The sequence below is a fragment of the Manis pentadactyla genome, chromosome 16 (assembly GCF_030020395.1).
Source record: "Manis pentadactyla isolate mManPen7 chromosome 16, mManPen7.hap1, whole genome shotgun sequence".
NCBI lineage: Eukaryota > Metazoa > Chordata > Mammalia > Pholidota > Manidae > Manis > Manis pentadactyla.
In genome coordinates, this window is record NC_080034.1 from 25,719,866 (window position 1) to 25,736,581 (window position 16,716).

The 16,716-nt window shown below is 35.3% G+C and overlaps 1 protein-coding gene and 1 pseudogene across 4 annotated transcripts in view; one reads left to right on the forward strand and one right to left on the reverse strand.

Annotated features, from left to right (window-relative positions):
• Nucleotides 1-16,716, forward strand: part of LOC118933274 (24-hydroxycholesterol 7-alpha-hydroxylase) — a 90,988-nt gene that overhangs the window by 28,464 nt on the left and 45,808 nt on the right. For 3 of the 4 annotated variants that reach the window (XM_036927397.2, XM_057494397.1, XM_036927396.2), the window contains exons 6-7: nt 417-524; nt 4,925-5,015. In XM_036927397.2, coding sequence (XP_036783292.2) covers nt 417-524; nt 4,925-5,015 — 199 coding nt within the window. The remainder of the gene's footprint in view (nt 1-416; nt 525-4,924; nt 5,016-16,716) is intronic. The other variant, XM_057494398.1, reaches the window with a different exon arrangement.
• Nucleotides 7,484-7,584, reverse strand: LOC118933304 (U6 spliceosomal RNA; annotated as a pseudogene).

Sequence of the window (16,716 nt, forward strand, 5' to 3'; positions counted from 1 at the left end):
AAAGAAAAAACTGGAACTAATAAGTGATTATAGCAAGATTGCAGGACCAAGTTCATATACAAAAGTTAATTGCTTTCTATGTGCCAACAATGAACAAGTGGAATATGAAATTAAAAACAATACCATTTACATTATCATCCCCAAAAATTAAACATTTAGATGTAAATTTAACAAAATATATATAATATCTATGTGAGGAAAACTGAAAAACTCTGATGAACAAAATCAAAAGTCCCCATTCCTAATTACTTTACAACCAGTAAGTATGTAAATCGCTTAGCATGTCTCAAACTGCACACCTAGGAATGGTGGGAATAGTATCTTTCAAATTAAAGAAAATTGTTTAGTCTTTGTTTATTTAGATCAGTCTTTGTCACATAGCTGTAGTTTGAACAATATTTATTTCTTCTAACCAGACATTAATGCAGGCTCTGCTGGATATCATAGAGATGGAGTCAGATAAACGGAATGGTCCCAAATATGGGCTGTTACTACTTTGGGCTTCTCTCACCAATGCTGTGTCTGTAAGTATATTTAAGTGAAATGAGGGTTACATTTCTCTCAATTGCATTTTTAATTTCCCCTTTTTCTTTTTTTCCCCCTTCTTATTATGGGGAAAAATGACTGCAATGGACTTGGTTGTGAGATAGAAAAACAAAACTGAACACCTAATGAAATCTGGTAAGATCACGAAGGAGACAAGGCAGAGATGTGAAGTGAATTCTGCCCTCTGAAAGGCAAACTGTAATAGGCTAAGGGAAAACTAAGCCTTTGGGGTCAGTTGTGACACCTGCCTGTGGAGCACCTTCTGTGTCAGGCAACATGCTTAGTATACATCCTGCAAAGAGGAATTAAATCTTGACCCCAGCCTTCTATTGGGGAGAGAGTAGGTAAACAGTTTCAGATAGAACTGGGCTTCAATCAAGGTATTCCCAGCCATAGTCATATAGAATCTTACGGAAGTAATTTAAACTCTCTAAGCCTCCATTTCCTAATCAGTGAAAGGTAGGATAAAAAGGGATGATAAAACCCCTAGGATGACTTGGGTACCTAATAAATAGTAACTCATTTCTCTAAGGGTGGTTGTAAGGATTCAGCCGGTACCCTAACAGTTCCTAGTATCCTGTGTCCCCACTGTCCTCCTGTGCTCCACTCCTGTTTGCATTACTTGGCCTCTTGGTTCTGTAAGCTTCCCACGAATGAAGCAAGTAACTTACAGTCCTTTTAAAGAGAGCAGAGACTTTTTGACTGTTTCTTTTTAAAACCACTATGAACTAGACAAAAGCCATGACTTTGTCTGCCACTTCCTGTCCGATGCATACCAGTTTCCTGTGTCAGGAGGACTTCACAGTAACTTAAACTGCACTTATATAACTTGAGAAATTAAGGGGTAACCTTTTTTGTGTACTTGTTTTTTGCTAAACAGGAACACCCACCCATCTCTAAAGATAAGTGTGGTCATTTTTTTTTCTCCTAACAAAAAGAAATAATGTGTTTTAAGAATTACTTATTTCTTCTTCTTATGAAGATTGTGGAAGGCTTTCTAAGTACTAATATTCTAGTTTTCTTTAACCTGTTGTAAAACTTACTGGGTAAAGAGAAGAAAGAGAAATTCTGGCCTTTATGCTCAAGTGTGTGTCAGTCACTAGACTATGTATTTTATCTGCATGGGCAAGTAAAATCAGTATAACCCTTTCCCCTTCTTTATGTACTTCCAATATTATCCTCTGCTTTTTCCTTTCTTAGTTTTCTTGGAAACTGATTGAGCTATAGTAAAATTAAAAAGCAAACATCAAAACAACTCCTAAAGCAGGGAAAAAAAAAAGTCACTCCAGCCACAGGATTAATTTTCCAGATTTCATTAGAAAGGTCCTGTGGAAGAAAGAGACACAAAGCCCCATTGATCTAAGACAGGGGAAGTCAGTTCTTTGGAATTTGTTCCTGGCACTGGTCTGAAAGGATTTAAATAATTAATTTCAGAAAGAAAATGTCTGATGAAAGTTCCATCTTGCTGGTGCTTTTTGGCACCTCCAAGAAGCAGCTGGTGTTCAGATAGTGACCTTGCAAAGGCATTAGAATCAGGTCCAAAGCCAAATCCCAACACTGGGTGAGAGTGGGCCAATTGTTCAACCTCTCTGAGCCTCAGTGGCCTCATCTTTAAAATAGAATTAATGTTTTCTACCTCACAGGATACTTGGGAATACTGTATTTTTAAGAAATGGGAAGTGGCTAACAGTCTGGCACAAAGTAGGTAGTCAATAAATGTTAGCTTTTTTCTCATATAAAAAGTAAAACCACAGTTTCAGTCAATCATTACTTTCAGTGGTCCTTCAGTAATGAACTGCTCTGGCTTCTAAAACTGGCCCCCTCATATACCCCAGGGAGGGATTGGCCACAGTGACCTCCTGCAGGGAGATGTTCCGGCTTCTGTGATCTCCTCCTGCTGCCTGGAGACCTGCGGAAAGCTGTGCCCCATGTGTGGGTCCTGGGCCTGCCCTTACTTGGTGCCTAGAGAGCATTCTTACCTTCTCTCCTACTGTGCTCTCTGCCCCAAGGCCGTGGAACTCAGAGGGCAGGCTTCAGGTTGGCTTGGCACAGGCTGCTAGGAGGCTCCATGATGGTCTAGGTGAACTTTGGTGGGCTGGCCCAAGGGGTAAACCCTAATTTATGAAATTATTTTTGTGCAAAAACCACTTCCAAGTTCTAAGAAATTCGTGACTGCCAAATGAACGTTCTAAGAACATTTTTTCAAAAACTTATCTCAAAGGTGACATTCTACCTTTTTTTATCACTTCTCTGAAGCTCTAAATACTTTCAGTAGTGACCAACCACTGCACCATTCCCCCCTCCGTTCCCACAGCAGTTTTTGTCTGTACCATCTCATCTGTTGCCTGTACATTTTAGCTGTGTTTTCTCCTGTGTGTATCTCATGTCCCCAACCAGATGTGAAAGTTCCTTGGGCAGGAACCTATGCATATCTGTGTTTATCAGGACTTGTAGCAGACTATCTGACATATTATAAAACTCAATCAATACTTGTTAAATCTTTTTTTGAATGGTTGAACAAGTGATGCTGAAGAATTCATATTAATTCAAGTCAGTTCATCTTCTCTCAGACAGCAGGGAAGAACTTTTCTCCATCTCCCTTCTTACCTTTGCTCTTACCTCTCCAAAACAATGGAAAGGCATTCTAGTGTCTGCTTCTGAAGGTCAGTGAGCCGGGTAGCCCTTCTCCTTTCTGCTGTCCTCACCATGGACTTGACCCCTTTGGCAAGATACTAATTGGTTCTTTGGGGAGTGATTTTTGACTGTGAGTACACAAACAGCTCAAGGTCACTTCTTCTTGTTTGTTGATTCAGTAATACACACACACACACGCACACACACACATACACTTCTTATTTACTCTTTGTTGTCTTACATGACTTTTATTCTTAAAAACTTTTTTACCAAATTTAAAAATGGTAACTAACACCGTTTATAGTTTAGCTGAATTCCTTGTGTTTGTCATAAAAATAAGTATTACCCAATTCTCGTGAATCTCTAAAATTCTAAGCACTAATAAATGAAACTCCAAAATCCTCTTTTTGTAACTGAAAAGCTGTGTATGAAGCTGTTTTTTTCACCCACATGAACTCAGATTCTATAAATAAGGTAAATTGAGTAAGGAGTGGTTATTAATTAAATCACATAATTAGAACTTCCACCCATACATAATAGTAGAAAGGGCCTGGGTAGGAAGACAGCAGAAGAGAGCTCTGAGCAGGTTGCTTCTACTGTGAAAAATGAATTACATGATCTCTAGGGTAAGTCTTTATAATCCAGTAACTCCACAGAAGGAGATTCCCCGGTTGTAGTGACCATGGCTCGCCAGCTCACTTTGTTTATGTAAACAATGTAATATTTATCCTTGCATTATCAGTTTTCATGTCATAAAGGGGAAAACAATGAGCCATATTGAATTTGGCCTAGTGGAGCACTTCCTCTTTCAGACAATTGCTATTCCTCCTTTGACCACAGAGGGGCGGATTGGGACTATCTAAAGGTACTTACAGGTGAACCTTAAAAAAGACGAAAACACTTAGGTGTTTTAAAGTAATTAAGTATGTGAGTATTTCAGGACAAATTTTTCTAGTTGAAGTATCTTTCACAGTACATGTTTAGAAAAAAAATGAAAGGGAACCCCAAGTTTCTTTTAATGTATTTATACAGGTGTCCTTTATTGTGTAGACTGAAAACAGAAGCAAAAACATCTACCTGACTCAGTTGCAAGATATTTTGTTGACATGTATAGTGGGATAATTTTATAATACCACAATGAGGAAATATGAAATAATTTCATTTAGTCTAAAGAGGGACCTTGCAAGCATGTTGTGTACAATAACATTCAGGTGTGAAAGGGCCCTATTACTGTTACTGAGTACTCACATAATTTAGTTTATGACATTTTAAATATAGTTTCCTGGTTTTATTTAAAATTACCATGATTCATTTGCAAAATATATATTTTGCTAAATCATTTTTCTTTCAAGGAAATTAAATCTTGAAAAACTGTCTTGTTTTGGATTAATATTCTTAAAGTGTCATAATTTATAGTTTCTGAATATTTAATATATGCCTATGTAATATTTTATATTGTGTATTAATAAAAAACCCCAGCATTTTTTTAGTGAAGATTGTTTAATCTGTATAAACAATATAGTTAAACTATAGTGACAGAATAAAATTATAGACGACCTCTTAGGGATATACAACATCTCTTTTATTCATAAAATCTAGTTGTTTCCAAAGATGCTCTTTACTAACATACTTTTAAATTTAAATTTTCTTTCCTTCTTTGAAATATTTACAGCTGACATTAAGAATGCTTTTTTCTCATGTTCAAATAAGGTCATATTGTTTGATATATATTTTTCTTTTTAAGGTTGCCTTTTGGACATTTACATTTGTCCTCTCTCATCCCAATATTCACAAGACCATTATGGAAGGCATATCGTCTGTGTTTGGCGCAGCAGGTACTAAACCTGAATTATATAATTGAAGAGACATCTAATAATGCGTGCTTGTCTTGTGGTGTAGGCAAAACTAGATACCCATAATATTTTAGAAATGCAACATAATCTAAAATTTAATACAGTGTGTTATGTGTTTCAGGATATAAATTGATTCAGTAGAATCCAAGAATTTAATTACAGTCAAGGATTTTAAAGGCCATCTAGTCTAATCCCCTTACTTTCTAAATCATGAAATAATTTGTTTGACTTCCCTACTTAAACATAAATATGTGCAAGTTTTTTCTCCAGATATCTTGACACCTCACCTCAGTGGAGCTACAAGTCTATAGTTTTGGAATTCAGGATTTTCCAGAATTTATAAAAAGAAATATGTACATATTATTCCATATATTACATAACAGTGCTAGTGGGGTCTGGATGTCAGTAAGGTTTTGCCATCAAAGGAATTATTTTAAAAGTTACAGTTGTTAGAGATTTTGGGGGATTAGAAATGCATGTAGGATTGTGGCTGTGCACTTTTTAGTTCAGACTTGGGACTCTTCAGTTATTTTTTCTAAAAAGCAGAAATCACCTTGATTGGAGATGGTTCAAGTACATGTTTGTTAGCATAATTTGACCTATATAGAAATAGATTCTTTTAAATAACTTTAATATGTCAGATTATGTATTCTGATATAAAAAGAATAATAAATTACTCTATGATGCCCATTAAGTTATTCCCCCTTCCCTTCATGATAATTGAAAATATTTTATTTTCTGCAAATCAGCTGATGCTAGGTCATATAGAAATGATAAGGATTAGAATCCCTGAATACCAATAATGCTAACAAGTTAGATTCTGGAGATACATTGATGAATATAAGAGAAGACTACTAGCTTTTATGGAGCTTACACCTACAAACCTAGTGGAAATGTACAAGCTTGCATGTTTACAAATGACCAAAGGGTATAGGTTTGCCCATTTGTCTGTACCTTCGCCATTTCCCTACTAGAGTCTTCTCCTGTCCTGGTCTTTAGAAAATCCTAAGATAGATAGAGGGACGGTGGGGATAATGTGGGGAGCCTGTCTTGACTCACAGGCCACAATAGAAGTGCTAAATTAATCTTAATTTCTACAATGTTTAAATTTTGAATACTTGAACAGCATTCTAATGGAGAAAGACAAAACCTTTTCTCTTTTGCTATATTCTGTTTTATTTTTAGTATCCATTGTTCTCCTCTAACAGAAAAACGTTCTTTCAAATAGTGGTACCAGTATAATAGCTATACTGTATCAGTGTTTTCAGTTCATAACTCTTGTAGAACTGAAAACAACTTCTAAAAAGTATCAAACTTTTTTTGCCATACTTATAGATAAACCATTCAGATCATTTCATGCATACAATGTAGTAGCAGCTCAGGAATCTAGATATCGTGAGAGGAAACCACAGGTCTTTGGAGGCTGATCTCAGTGAAGATATCCTGAGCCCATACAAAGGATCCTGTCAAAGAAAGAACATTAAAGCGCATAGAACACGAATCTGACTCAGCACGGCAGTTCTCTGATTCTTACGCTCTTCTCTATCACTGAATCACCATTTCCTTCTTGAAGAAGGACCTTCTTGGAAGTGACCTTCTAGCTCTGCATCTCTCTAGCTTCAACATTCACCACTAGAGCCCATCCCAGGCACTTTGCCCAATGCTTTAAAACAAATCTTAGGACAAAAGCTGCTAGCTATTAAACAGTTGGTAGTTCTGTCTGTCTTCTTTCACTTAGCATGTTTTATATTATGATGTTTTGTATTAATTAATTTTCAGCTATTTGAACGACTCTTGCATTCCTGGTTTAAACCCTACTTAGTAATGGTATGTAGTCCATATAATTTTCAGGATATAAAATGTCCATACAACACATACATGTTTATATCCATATCACATAGAATTTTTGTATGTTGCTAAATTCAATTTGCTAGTATTTTGCTGAGGAACTTCACATGTAAATTAATAAGGGATATTGATTTGTGGCTTTCTTGTAGTATCTTTGTCTGTTATTGGTATAAGGATAATTCTGGCTTTATGGAATGATTTCAGAAGCATTGCCTCCTCTTCTATTTTTTGGAAGAGTTTGTGAAAGACGAATTTTAATTCTTCTTTAACCATATGGTACAATTCAGCAGTGATCTGGTCCAGAGATTTTCTTTGTGAGTTTTTTGATTAATTCAGTCTCTCCACTTGTTACAAGTCTATTCAGATAATCTATTTCTTCTTTTTCGTATTGAAAATATGACTGACATATAACATTGTATTAGTTTTAGGTATAACATAATGATTTGATATCTGTGTATATTGTGAAATGATTACCACAATAAGTTAACATTCATCATCTTACACAGTTACAATTTTTTTTCTTGATCTACTCTCTCTGTAATGTCCAAATATACAATACTGTATTATTAACTATAGTCACCATGCTATACATTATATCCCCAAACAAAACAGACCACTTCACAAATTTGAGGGTCATCCTTGCTCAGGAGCCATGCTAATCTTATCATTCCAATTTTAGCATATGTCCTGCTGAAGTGAGCACCATCTACTTTTTCCTGAGTCAGTTTTGTAGTTGTGTCTTTTTTTAGGAATTTGTCATTTCATAGAGGTTATTTAACTTGTTGGCGTACAATTGTTCATAGTATTGCCCATAATCTTTTTTATTTCTGTCAGGTCACTAGGAAAGCATCTCCTTTATTCTTGATTTTAGTCATTTGTGTTTTTTCTTTTTTTCTTGGTCAGTGTAGCCAAAGGATTGTCAGTTCTGTTTTCAAAGAGTTAGCTTTTGGGTTTTGTTGTTTTTGTTTTATTTTTTTCGATTGGTTTTCTATTCTGTACTTTATTTGTTCTAAGCTTTGTTATTTATAATTTCTGTATCAGTAGTCTCTATTTTGTTCTTTAGGCATGATATATTTACTTAAAATATCTTATTTAAAGTCTTTTTTTTTAAGTAAGTCAAACATCTAGATTTCTTCAGAGTTTCTGTTGATTGCTTTTCTCCACTGTGTATGGTCTATATTTTCTCATTTCATGTCTTATTTCATAGTCTTTGTTGCATGTCTTATAATATTTTGTTGAAAAGTGGACATTTTAAGTAATATGGTATGTAGTCCATATAATTTTCATGGATATATAACTCTGAAAAGCAGATTCTCCTTTCTCCGTGGGGCTTGTTATTGCTTCTTATTGTTCTTGTTTGTTTGTTTAGTGACTTTTCTTAATTAATTCTGTAAAGTTTATATTCTTTCTCATGTGTGGACACTTATGTCTCTGCTTGATTAGTTTAGTGGTTAGCTTAATACTTGAAAAATTTCTATACACTAGGAGACAGTAGGCATCCCGTCTTTGCCAAGGGGCTCTGTTTACGTGTTGGGGAAGCCCCAGTTCTTCGCCAGGCAGTTGATAATCCTGCTTTCACTTCCCAAGGTCAGCGGTAGTTCAGATCCTAGAGCCTTCTCAGGTCTTTCCTTGGCCTGAATAAAGCCCTGGGCATTTGCTCAGCCCCACAGAAGTGCATGACTTCTAAATTCCCACGAATACTTTGGACCTCTTCAAAGCCCCTAGGACATCTCAGTCCCTAGCTCTTCATTTAATGTTTTTGGTTTGCTTGTTACTTGTCTCAACTGCTGTCTATTGCTTCAGGTAGCTTCAAAATTAAAAAGTTGTCTTTAAAGATTATCAACCAACACCAATGGGGGAAAGACTTTTCCACTGGGTGAACTCCAAGGCAGGCCAGATAAAGACAGTCTTGCAAGTGGGATCTTCTAGGGAACTGCCAGCCAGATGAAATAATGAGAATTCGTTAGGATTGAGGTTTTGAAGGAGTTTCCTTTCGATCCTGTTCTGCCCCTCTGGGGTTGCTGGGCTGCTGCTTTGCACTGTATTTTTAAGCTATTGGTTTTCAAGACTACTGTGGAACTTTACAGAGAGGAGTGGGAATAGGGCAAGGCAAAATATATTAAACTTGCTGTGCTTACCAGCATTCAGTCATTTTCTTAGGTTAATACTCCCTGAATTGCTGCAAGCCTTTGGTTAATTTCCAGAGTTCTGATAAAGTTGATTCTCACAAATTTTACCAGGTTTTTCATTGATTTTGATGAGGGATCTTTTTTGGAGTCCATACTCTGCCATTTTTGCTGACATCATCCTGAACCATAAGTTGTAAAGTTTATTTTAGGGGACCTTCCAGATTCATGTGCGTTTGTTAATCCTTCATTTATCTATTTATTTACTTGGCCTTCAAAGATCTTTTTTTTTTTATTTCAAGTATAGTATATATGTACTTGAATTTAATTGTATGTATATACTATATATATATATATATATAGTTTATATGTATATATATCATCCCTGTGACCAACTTGTATTATGATTGAGAATTTTTGTGCCTGATTATCCCCCTACCCCTCCACATCCACTCACCTCTGCCCCTCCCCTGTGATAACCACCAGTCTCTTCTCAGTATCTATGAGTCTACTGCTATTTTATTCATTTTATTTTGTTTTGTTTTTAGATTCCACAAGTAAGTGAAATCAAATAGTATTTGTCTTTCTCCACCTGGCTTATTTCACTTAGCACAGTATCCTTTAGGTGCATCATGTTGTTTCAAATGGCAGGATTTCTTTCTCTTTTATGGCTGAATAATATTCCATTGTGTATATGTACCACCTCTTCTTTATCTATTCAGCTACTGATGGACATTCTGGTTGCTTCCATATCTCGACTTGTAAATAAGGTGGCAATAAACATAGGGATGCATGTATCTCTCTGAATTAGGGATTTTGTTTTCTTCAGGTAAATTCCTAGAAGTGGAATTAGTGGGTTGTATGGTATTTCTATTTTTAATTTTTTGAGGAACCTCCATATTGCTTTCCACAGTGGCTACACGAATTTACATTCCCACCAACAATGTAGAAGGGTTCTCTTTTCTCCACATCCTCACCAACACTTCTTATTTCTTGTCTTTTGGATAGTGGCCATTTTAATGGTATGAGGTGGTATCTCATTGTGGTTTTGATTTGCCTTTCCCTGATGATAAGTAATGTAGAAGCATCTTTTCATTGTGCCTGCTGGCCATTTATATTCCTTCTTTTTAAAAATGTCTTTTCAGGTCCTCTGCCCATATTTTAATTCGGTAAGTTGTTTTTTTGGTGTTGAGTCATAAGAGTTCTTTATATATTTGGGATGTTAACCCCTTACCAGATAAATCATTTATGAATATATTCTCCCATATTGTAGGTTGCCTTTTTGTTCTGTTGATGGTGTCCTTCTCTGTAGAGAAGCCTGTTAGTTTGATGTAGTCCCATTTGTTCATTTTTATTTTGTTGTCCCTTTCCCAGGGAGTTGTGTACAGAAAAAACTTGCTCATGCTTAATGTTCAAGATATTTTTGCCTCGGTTTTCTTCCAAGAGTTTTATGGTTTACATTTGAGTGTTTAATCCATTTAGAGTTTACCTCTGTATATGAAGTGAGACAGTAATCCAGTTTCATTATCTTGCATGTAACTGTCCAGTTTTCCCAACACCAGTTATTGAAGAGACTGTCTCTTCCCCATTGCATTTTTATGGCTCCTTTATCATGTATTAACTGACTTATATGCATGCATTTATATCTGAGCTTTCTATTTGGTTCCATTGATCTATGGATTTGTTCTTGTGCCAGTACCATACTGTTTTGATTATTGTAGCTTTGTAGTATAGTTTGAAGTCAAGGAGTATAATCCCTCTGCTTTGTTTTTCTTTTTTAGGATTGCTTTGGTTATTGTGGACTTTTGTGGTTCCATATGAATTTTAGGATTATTTGTTCTTGTTTGTTGAAAAATGCTGTTGCTATTTTGATAGAGATTGCATTGAATCTATAAATTTCTTTGAGCAGGATGGCCATTTTGACAATATTAATTCTTCTTATCCATCAGCATGGGACAGATTTCCATTTATTTGTGTCTTTAATTTCTGTCATCAGTGTTTTACAGTTTTAAGAGTGCAGGTCTTCCATCTCCTTGGTTAGGTTTATTCATATGTATTTTATTCTTTTTGATGCAATTGTAAATAGAATTGTTTTCCTGATTTCCCTTTCTGCTAGTTAGTTGTTAGTATATAGGAATGCAACAGATTTCTGTGTATTAATTTTGCATCCTGCAACTTTGCTAAATCCAGTTATTAGTTCTAACAGTTTTCTGATGGTCTTTAGGGTTTTCTATATATAGTATCATGTCATCTGCAAATAGTGACAGTTTAACTTCTTCCTTACCAATTTGGGTGTCTTTTATTCTTATCATGTCTGATTGCCATGTCTAAGACCTCCAGTACTATGTTGAATGAAAGTGGTGAAAGAGGACATCTTGTCTTGTTCCTGATCTGAGAGGAAAAGCTGTCAGCTTTTTGCTGTTGAGTATGATATTAGCTGTAGTTTGTGTTATATAACCTATATTATGTTGAAGTGTGCTCCCTCTATACCCATTTTGTTAAGAGTTTTTATCATGAATGAATGTTAAATTTTGTCAAATGCTTTTTCAGTATCTATTGAAATGGTCATATGGTTTTTATCCTTCTTTTTGTTAATGTGATGCATCACATTGATTAATTTATGAATATTGTACCATCCTTGCATCTCCAGAGTAAATCCCACTTGGTTGTGATGGATGATCCTTTTGATGTATTTTTTTATTTGGTTTGCTATCAAAGATCTTTTGAGTGCCCATTAAGTCAAGGTATTCTGTGAAGTTCCAGGTCTGTAAAGATGAGTAAACTGTAGTGCATGCTCTCAAGTATGCTCATAAATAAAATGTGTTTTATAAAAATGAAAACAGATTTCAAAGTGTCCAGAAGATGTTAGGAGAGAAAAGAGAACATTTACATTGCTTCTTTGGAGATGTATACCTCCTGGTTAATTCTGTAGGTTTTCTGTATATGGAACTCTTTCCCTTGTTCTTGTTCATCTTTTAGTAAGTTGAATGACATTTCCTCATGTAAGTTTTTTTAGGCTTCCCCTATCTAAAGTCACTTTCCCTAACTCTGCCTTTAGTGATTCTCTGGCTCATCTTACTCTTTATTTCCTTCTTAAGGAAGATTTTTATTTATTAGTGTATTTATGCAGTGATCCTCTGCCTCCTTCACAGAACATAATCTCTCAACAACAGGAATAATGTCTGTTTTGGTCTCTGTAGTATCCCCAGCTGCCTAGAACCAAAAAATTACTCAACAAATATTTTCTGGAGGAATTTAATAGACAAATAAAAGAATATATTTTTAAGAGATGAGTATCTTAGTCTCATCTATATTTGCAGCTCTATCATCCATCCCACTGAACAGTTAATAAAAAATGAGTATTTTATGTAAAGAAATTTTTTATTATTATCTGTACTTAATTTTTGAGTTGGCAGAACCCTAGTCTCAACCAGTATGTGATCAGTAATTTGAGACACTGAGTAGTCTCAAGCCCAAGAATCCGTGAATGGTAATGAATGCTAACATTTTTCTAGAGTTCAGAACTCTATAAAGCATCTTCTAGCCTATGATTTCATTTTATCCCTTAACTTTGGTGAAATATACATTATCAAATCACTGAGGATCTGATAAAGAATATTTTGCTTTGTTACAGGGTTGTGGGGTCTAATTCCTAGATGTCATTTTGCTTTAAATTTTAATTTATAAATCTCCACACATTATTTTATTCAATCACTTGTTATAACCTCAAAAACATGGTGCAAATACTGAATCAGACTGTCTGGGTTCAAATCCAGTCTCAGACACTTACTAATGCTGTATCTTTACTCAAGTTACCGAAGTCTTTAAGCCTGTTTCTCTTTGGGAAAATGGTAAATTAGGAATGCCCATGTCATGGAGTTATTCGGAGGATATAACAATGCCTATCAAACTGTAATTGTTTTATTGCAATTGTTTTATAGCAGTGACCAAAACTGATATAATAGTATCAGTTGTATGAAATTTTATAATCTTTCCATGTAATATAATTAGTAGCTATCATGACTTTGAGTTTTTCTACTTCCAAATATTAGTCAGTGTTGCTTTTTGAAATAACATGCTTTTCTTGAATGTTCATAGCAATAATTGCACTCATTATGTATCAATAGGCTGTACTTTTAAAGGGACTGAAAAATGCAGCAGAAATGTAGCATGAGGCTATTTATGTCTAACTTTATCCTAGGGGATAGAAATGATAGCAACAATAATGGCCAACAGTCAGATAGCACTTGTTAAGTATCAGGCCCTGTTCTAAGTGCTTTCCTTATTGACTCACTTAATCATTGAATAATCTGTTCTAAATGTTATTCATTACCCCCATTTAGACATAACAAAAATAAAGTACCAAGTGGGTAACTTACCCAAGACCACACAGCTAATAAATAGTAGAACTATGATTTGAACCCAAGTCTCTCTGTTTCAAGAGTTGATAATACAAACTAGCAGATCTCTTTGTTGCAAAATTTTACTTAGAATGCTTGAATTAAGATGCTTAGATCTAATTTACAGCTTATTTCTATTCCAGATTTCTTCTATATTAAGCTTCCTAAATCATATCTCTAGTTTTATGATGTGTGTACTAATAAAATATTCCTGTAATAATGTTTATATACCTGAGCCTGATACTATGGCCTCTGATCCATCTTCATGTACAGAATAACAGTCTAACTAAGGTGGCCCTTTAAGTACCCTCTAAAAAATTCTTCATTTTCTTTCTGTTATGTTATTTAGTGTTACATTTGTAGCACTAAGTGTGATTTACTTTTGCTCTTTTGTAAGACTTTCAATTAAGTAAATTTATAGGTTAGAAAGGATATTTTCTAAACTATGCACCTCATTTTTGGTTCAGAAAATATGATTACAGTATTTATAATCAAACTGTTTTCTAAAACAATATGGTGTAACTGTCAAGACAATAAAATTTACCCAAACAAAATAATAGTAACTGATAATAAACATCATAAAAGATGTCTGATTTGTGTCTCATGTGTAGAATCATCTTTAGTATTGTGTACTTATACCTTCTTCTGACCAAGGCCACCTAGGCATATGGATCCCAATCCCTCGAATTGCCTCTAAGACTGTGTTCCATTAATCACCAATCCCTTGGTAGAGTCAGCTTCTCTTTCTCCTGTCCCCTTATTCTGTCAGATCCTGGCACTCTGTGTTCAGCAATATCTAGTGGCTTCACTTTTCACTCAATAAAATCTAAATCCTTCATGTGGCCTGGAAGGTTCTCTTTCATCTCAACAATCTCATCTCTGCCACCCTCCCCCTTGTTTATTTCATCCCAGCCATTCATTCATTACCTAGTTTGTATTTAGTGATTCCCTGTTATGTGTGCCAATAACTATTTCAGGAGTTTGAGATGTACTAGAAAACAAAGATTACTTCCTTTTTGGTGCTTGCATCCTGGTAGGGGAGATGGACAACCATCAATAAACATAAAATACAAGGAAATTACAAAAATATTAGGTGATGATGAATGTTATGCAAAAAAGAAAATTGAAGCAGATTGGAGAGAATCAGGAGTGCCAGGACTAGGGTAGGTGGTAACATTAAGTAGTTGGATCAGAGTAGCCTTTATTAGCAAGGTGAGATTTGAGCAAGAGTTAGGAGTTGGACAAGCAGATAATCTAGAGAAGAACTAGTTGGGGTCAGAGTTCGACGGCTTCACTGTGTCCTCACAGAATTCTCTGGGACCGCTGTCATCAGTGGCATTTCCATGGCATTTTTTCCAGAGAGGAATGTGAGTACATTTCTAATAAGTGGTGAATAACCTGACTAACAATGTTTGGAACATATGAAGAGTAGATGTCATAGCTTCCATCTCCTTCTGAGATTTTTCCCTTCTTCTCTTGACAAGAATATGCCTAATCTTTCATACTTTCCTTCACAACCGTCCGCTAGGCCATGGTTTTCCCATTTCCCTTTGCACCTGATTCTAACCGCTACATGTACACTGCACATTGACCATGGAAGAAAATCTGGGTAGATGTGTCTTCTCTTTCTCATCGGGTCCCCTCTTCCCACCATTGGAGATCATGCCCTGACCCCTTCTGTGGCTCCACTTACTTTCCCAACAGCTGGACTTTGTTACTTCTGTTTTTTTCCTCCACATTGGTTACTCTGTTTATTGCTTCTATTGTTTATTAGCAAGGTTTTTCAAGGCAGCTGCAGAATCTAACTATTGCTGATTTAGTGAAAAACCAGATGTATTAAAACCTTACTAGGTAGTTCACAGAACTTCTAGTAGGGGTGGGCAACCAGGCTTGAGGCTTTAGAGCCTAAAATAATGCTTCAAATCAGGCTACAGACCTGGGGTGGCAATCACAACACTGCCACTAATGCCAGCCAAAGACGTTGTGACCACTGGTACCAGACACTTAATGCCACTGTGTCCCCAGGAATTTCGTTCGAAAAACCTGCAGTTGCTGCCAGAGGAAACTTTTTCAGTCCCTCTCTCTTTACATCAGTAACTCTTGATTAAACTCCAGGTTGGTAGATCTGATTGGCAGAGTCTTATTTTCATGGTAATCTCCTAGCTTCAAGCGAGGAAGTTAAGCAAGAATCTGGCGTTTTTGTGCTCTGTGATGGTAGGCAAGCTTCTGTTGAAACACAGAGTCCTTATATTGTCTAGCCAAAACTAACACATACCAGTATCTTTGTGTAAATAATATACATTTTCACAAAATGTATAAATACATTTTATAAGTACAACTATGTAGCTTTACATCTGTACATCTGTATGTATGTGTATACACATACATTCCTTGTCTGTTCCCAGGTGAGGTGACCCATGGCTTGCAGAAACCATGAAAACAGTTAATCTCCTCCCATTTTACATGAAACTGCAGACTTGTATGAACTATGGAAAATCTTGAAAAACAGTCCAATAATTAACTGAAACCCCTATCTGCCCACCAAAGATAAATGCTCATCTTCATTATTCTGTTCATTTAAAAATCCACATACTTTGCTTTATATGTTTTGATGAAGAAAGGGAAGCTTCTAAGTCTCCTCCTCTTCATATAGGGTTTTACCTATGCTCAATATAGTGAACACTGTTGTATCCAGAGAGCTGAAGAAGAAAATTAAGTCATTCATATTTTTACTTTAATGTTAAACTGTATGACATATTCAATTTTATTTATTTAAGTATTTACATTTTAAATTGTTTAAGTATCATTCTGTTAACCTGCCATTATGGTTTACTTTTCCTTTTTATTTTAGTTAAGAATAGGAATACATATTTATATGCTTCTTACCTTTTTAACTTCATTGTGATTTTTTTCAAGGTAACTGCTAAAGGGTTACTAAATCATGAAAGATTAATCAGCACATCATAACAGTCATACTTACGGGCAGGTGACCAAAAGTAATCCCAGCATTAACATTCATGTCCTGTTCAGACTGTTACAAAGCAGTTTTCTTTTCTAATTCAGGACTCCCATTGTGAATATCTGCCTACCAGCAGAGGATCATTTTATCTTAAAAACAAACAAAACCCAAAAATTTGCTAGTTGAATTTTTTAGTTGGCTATATTTGGCCCTTTACACCTATTCTTTTCAATATACTGTAGCATTAAACACTTTTTTTTTTTTGCCATTTAGTTTTACTGTGCATTTATTTAACAGAAAAACTAATAAACTTTTTAATGTTAGTTTATAAGGAACTAGGTTGTTTAATA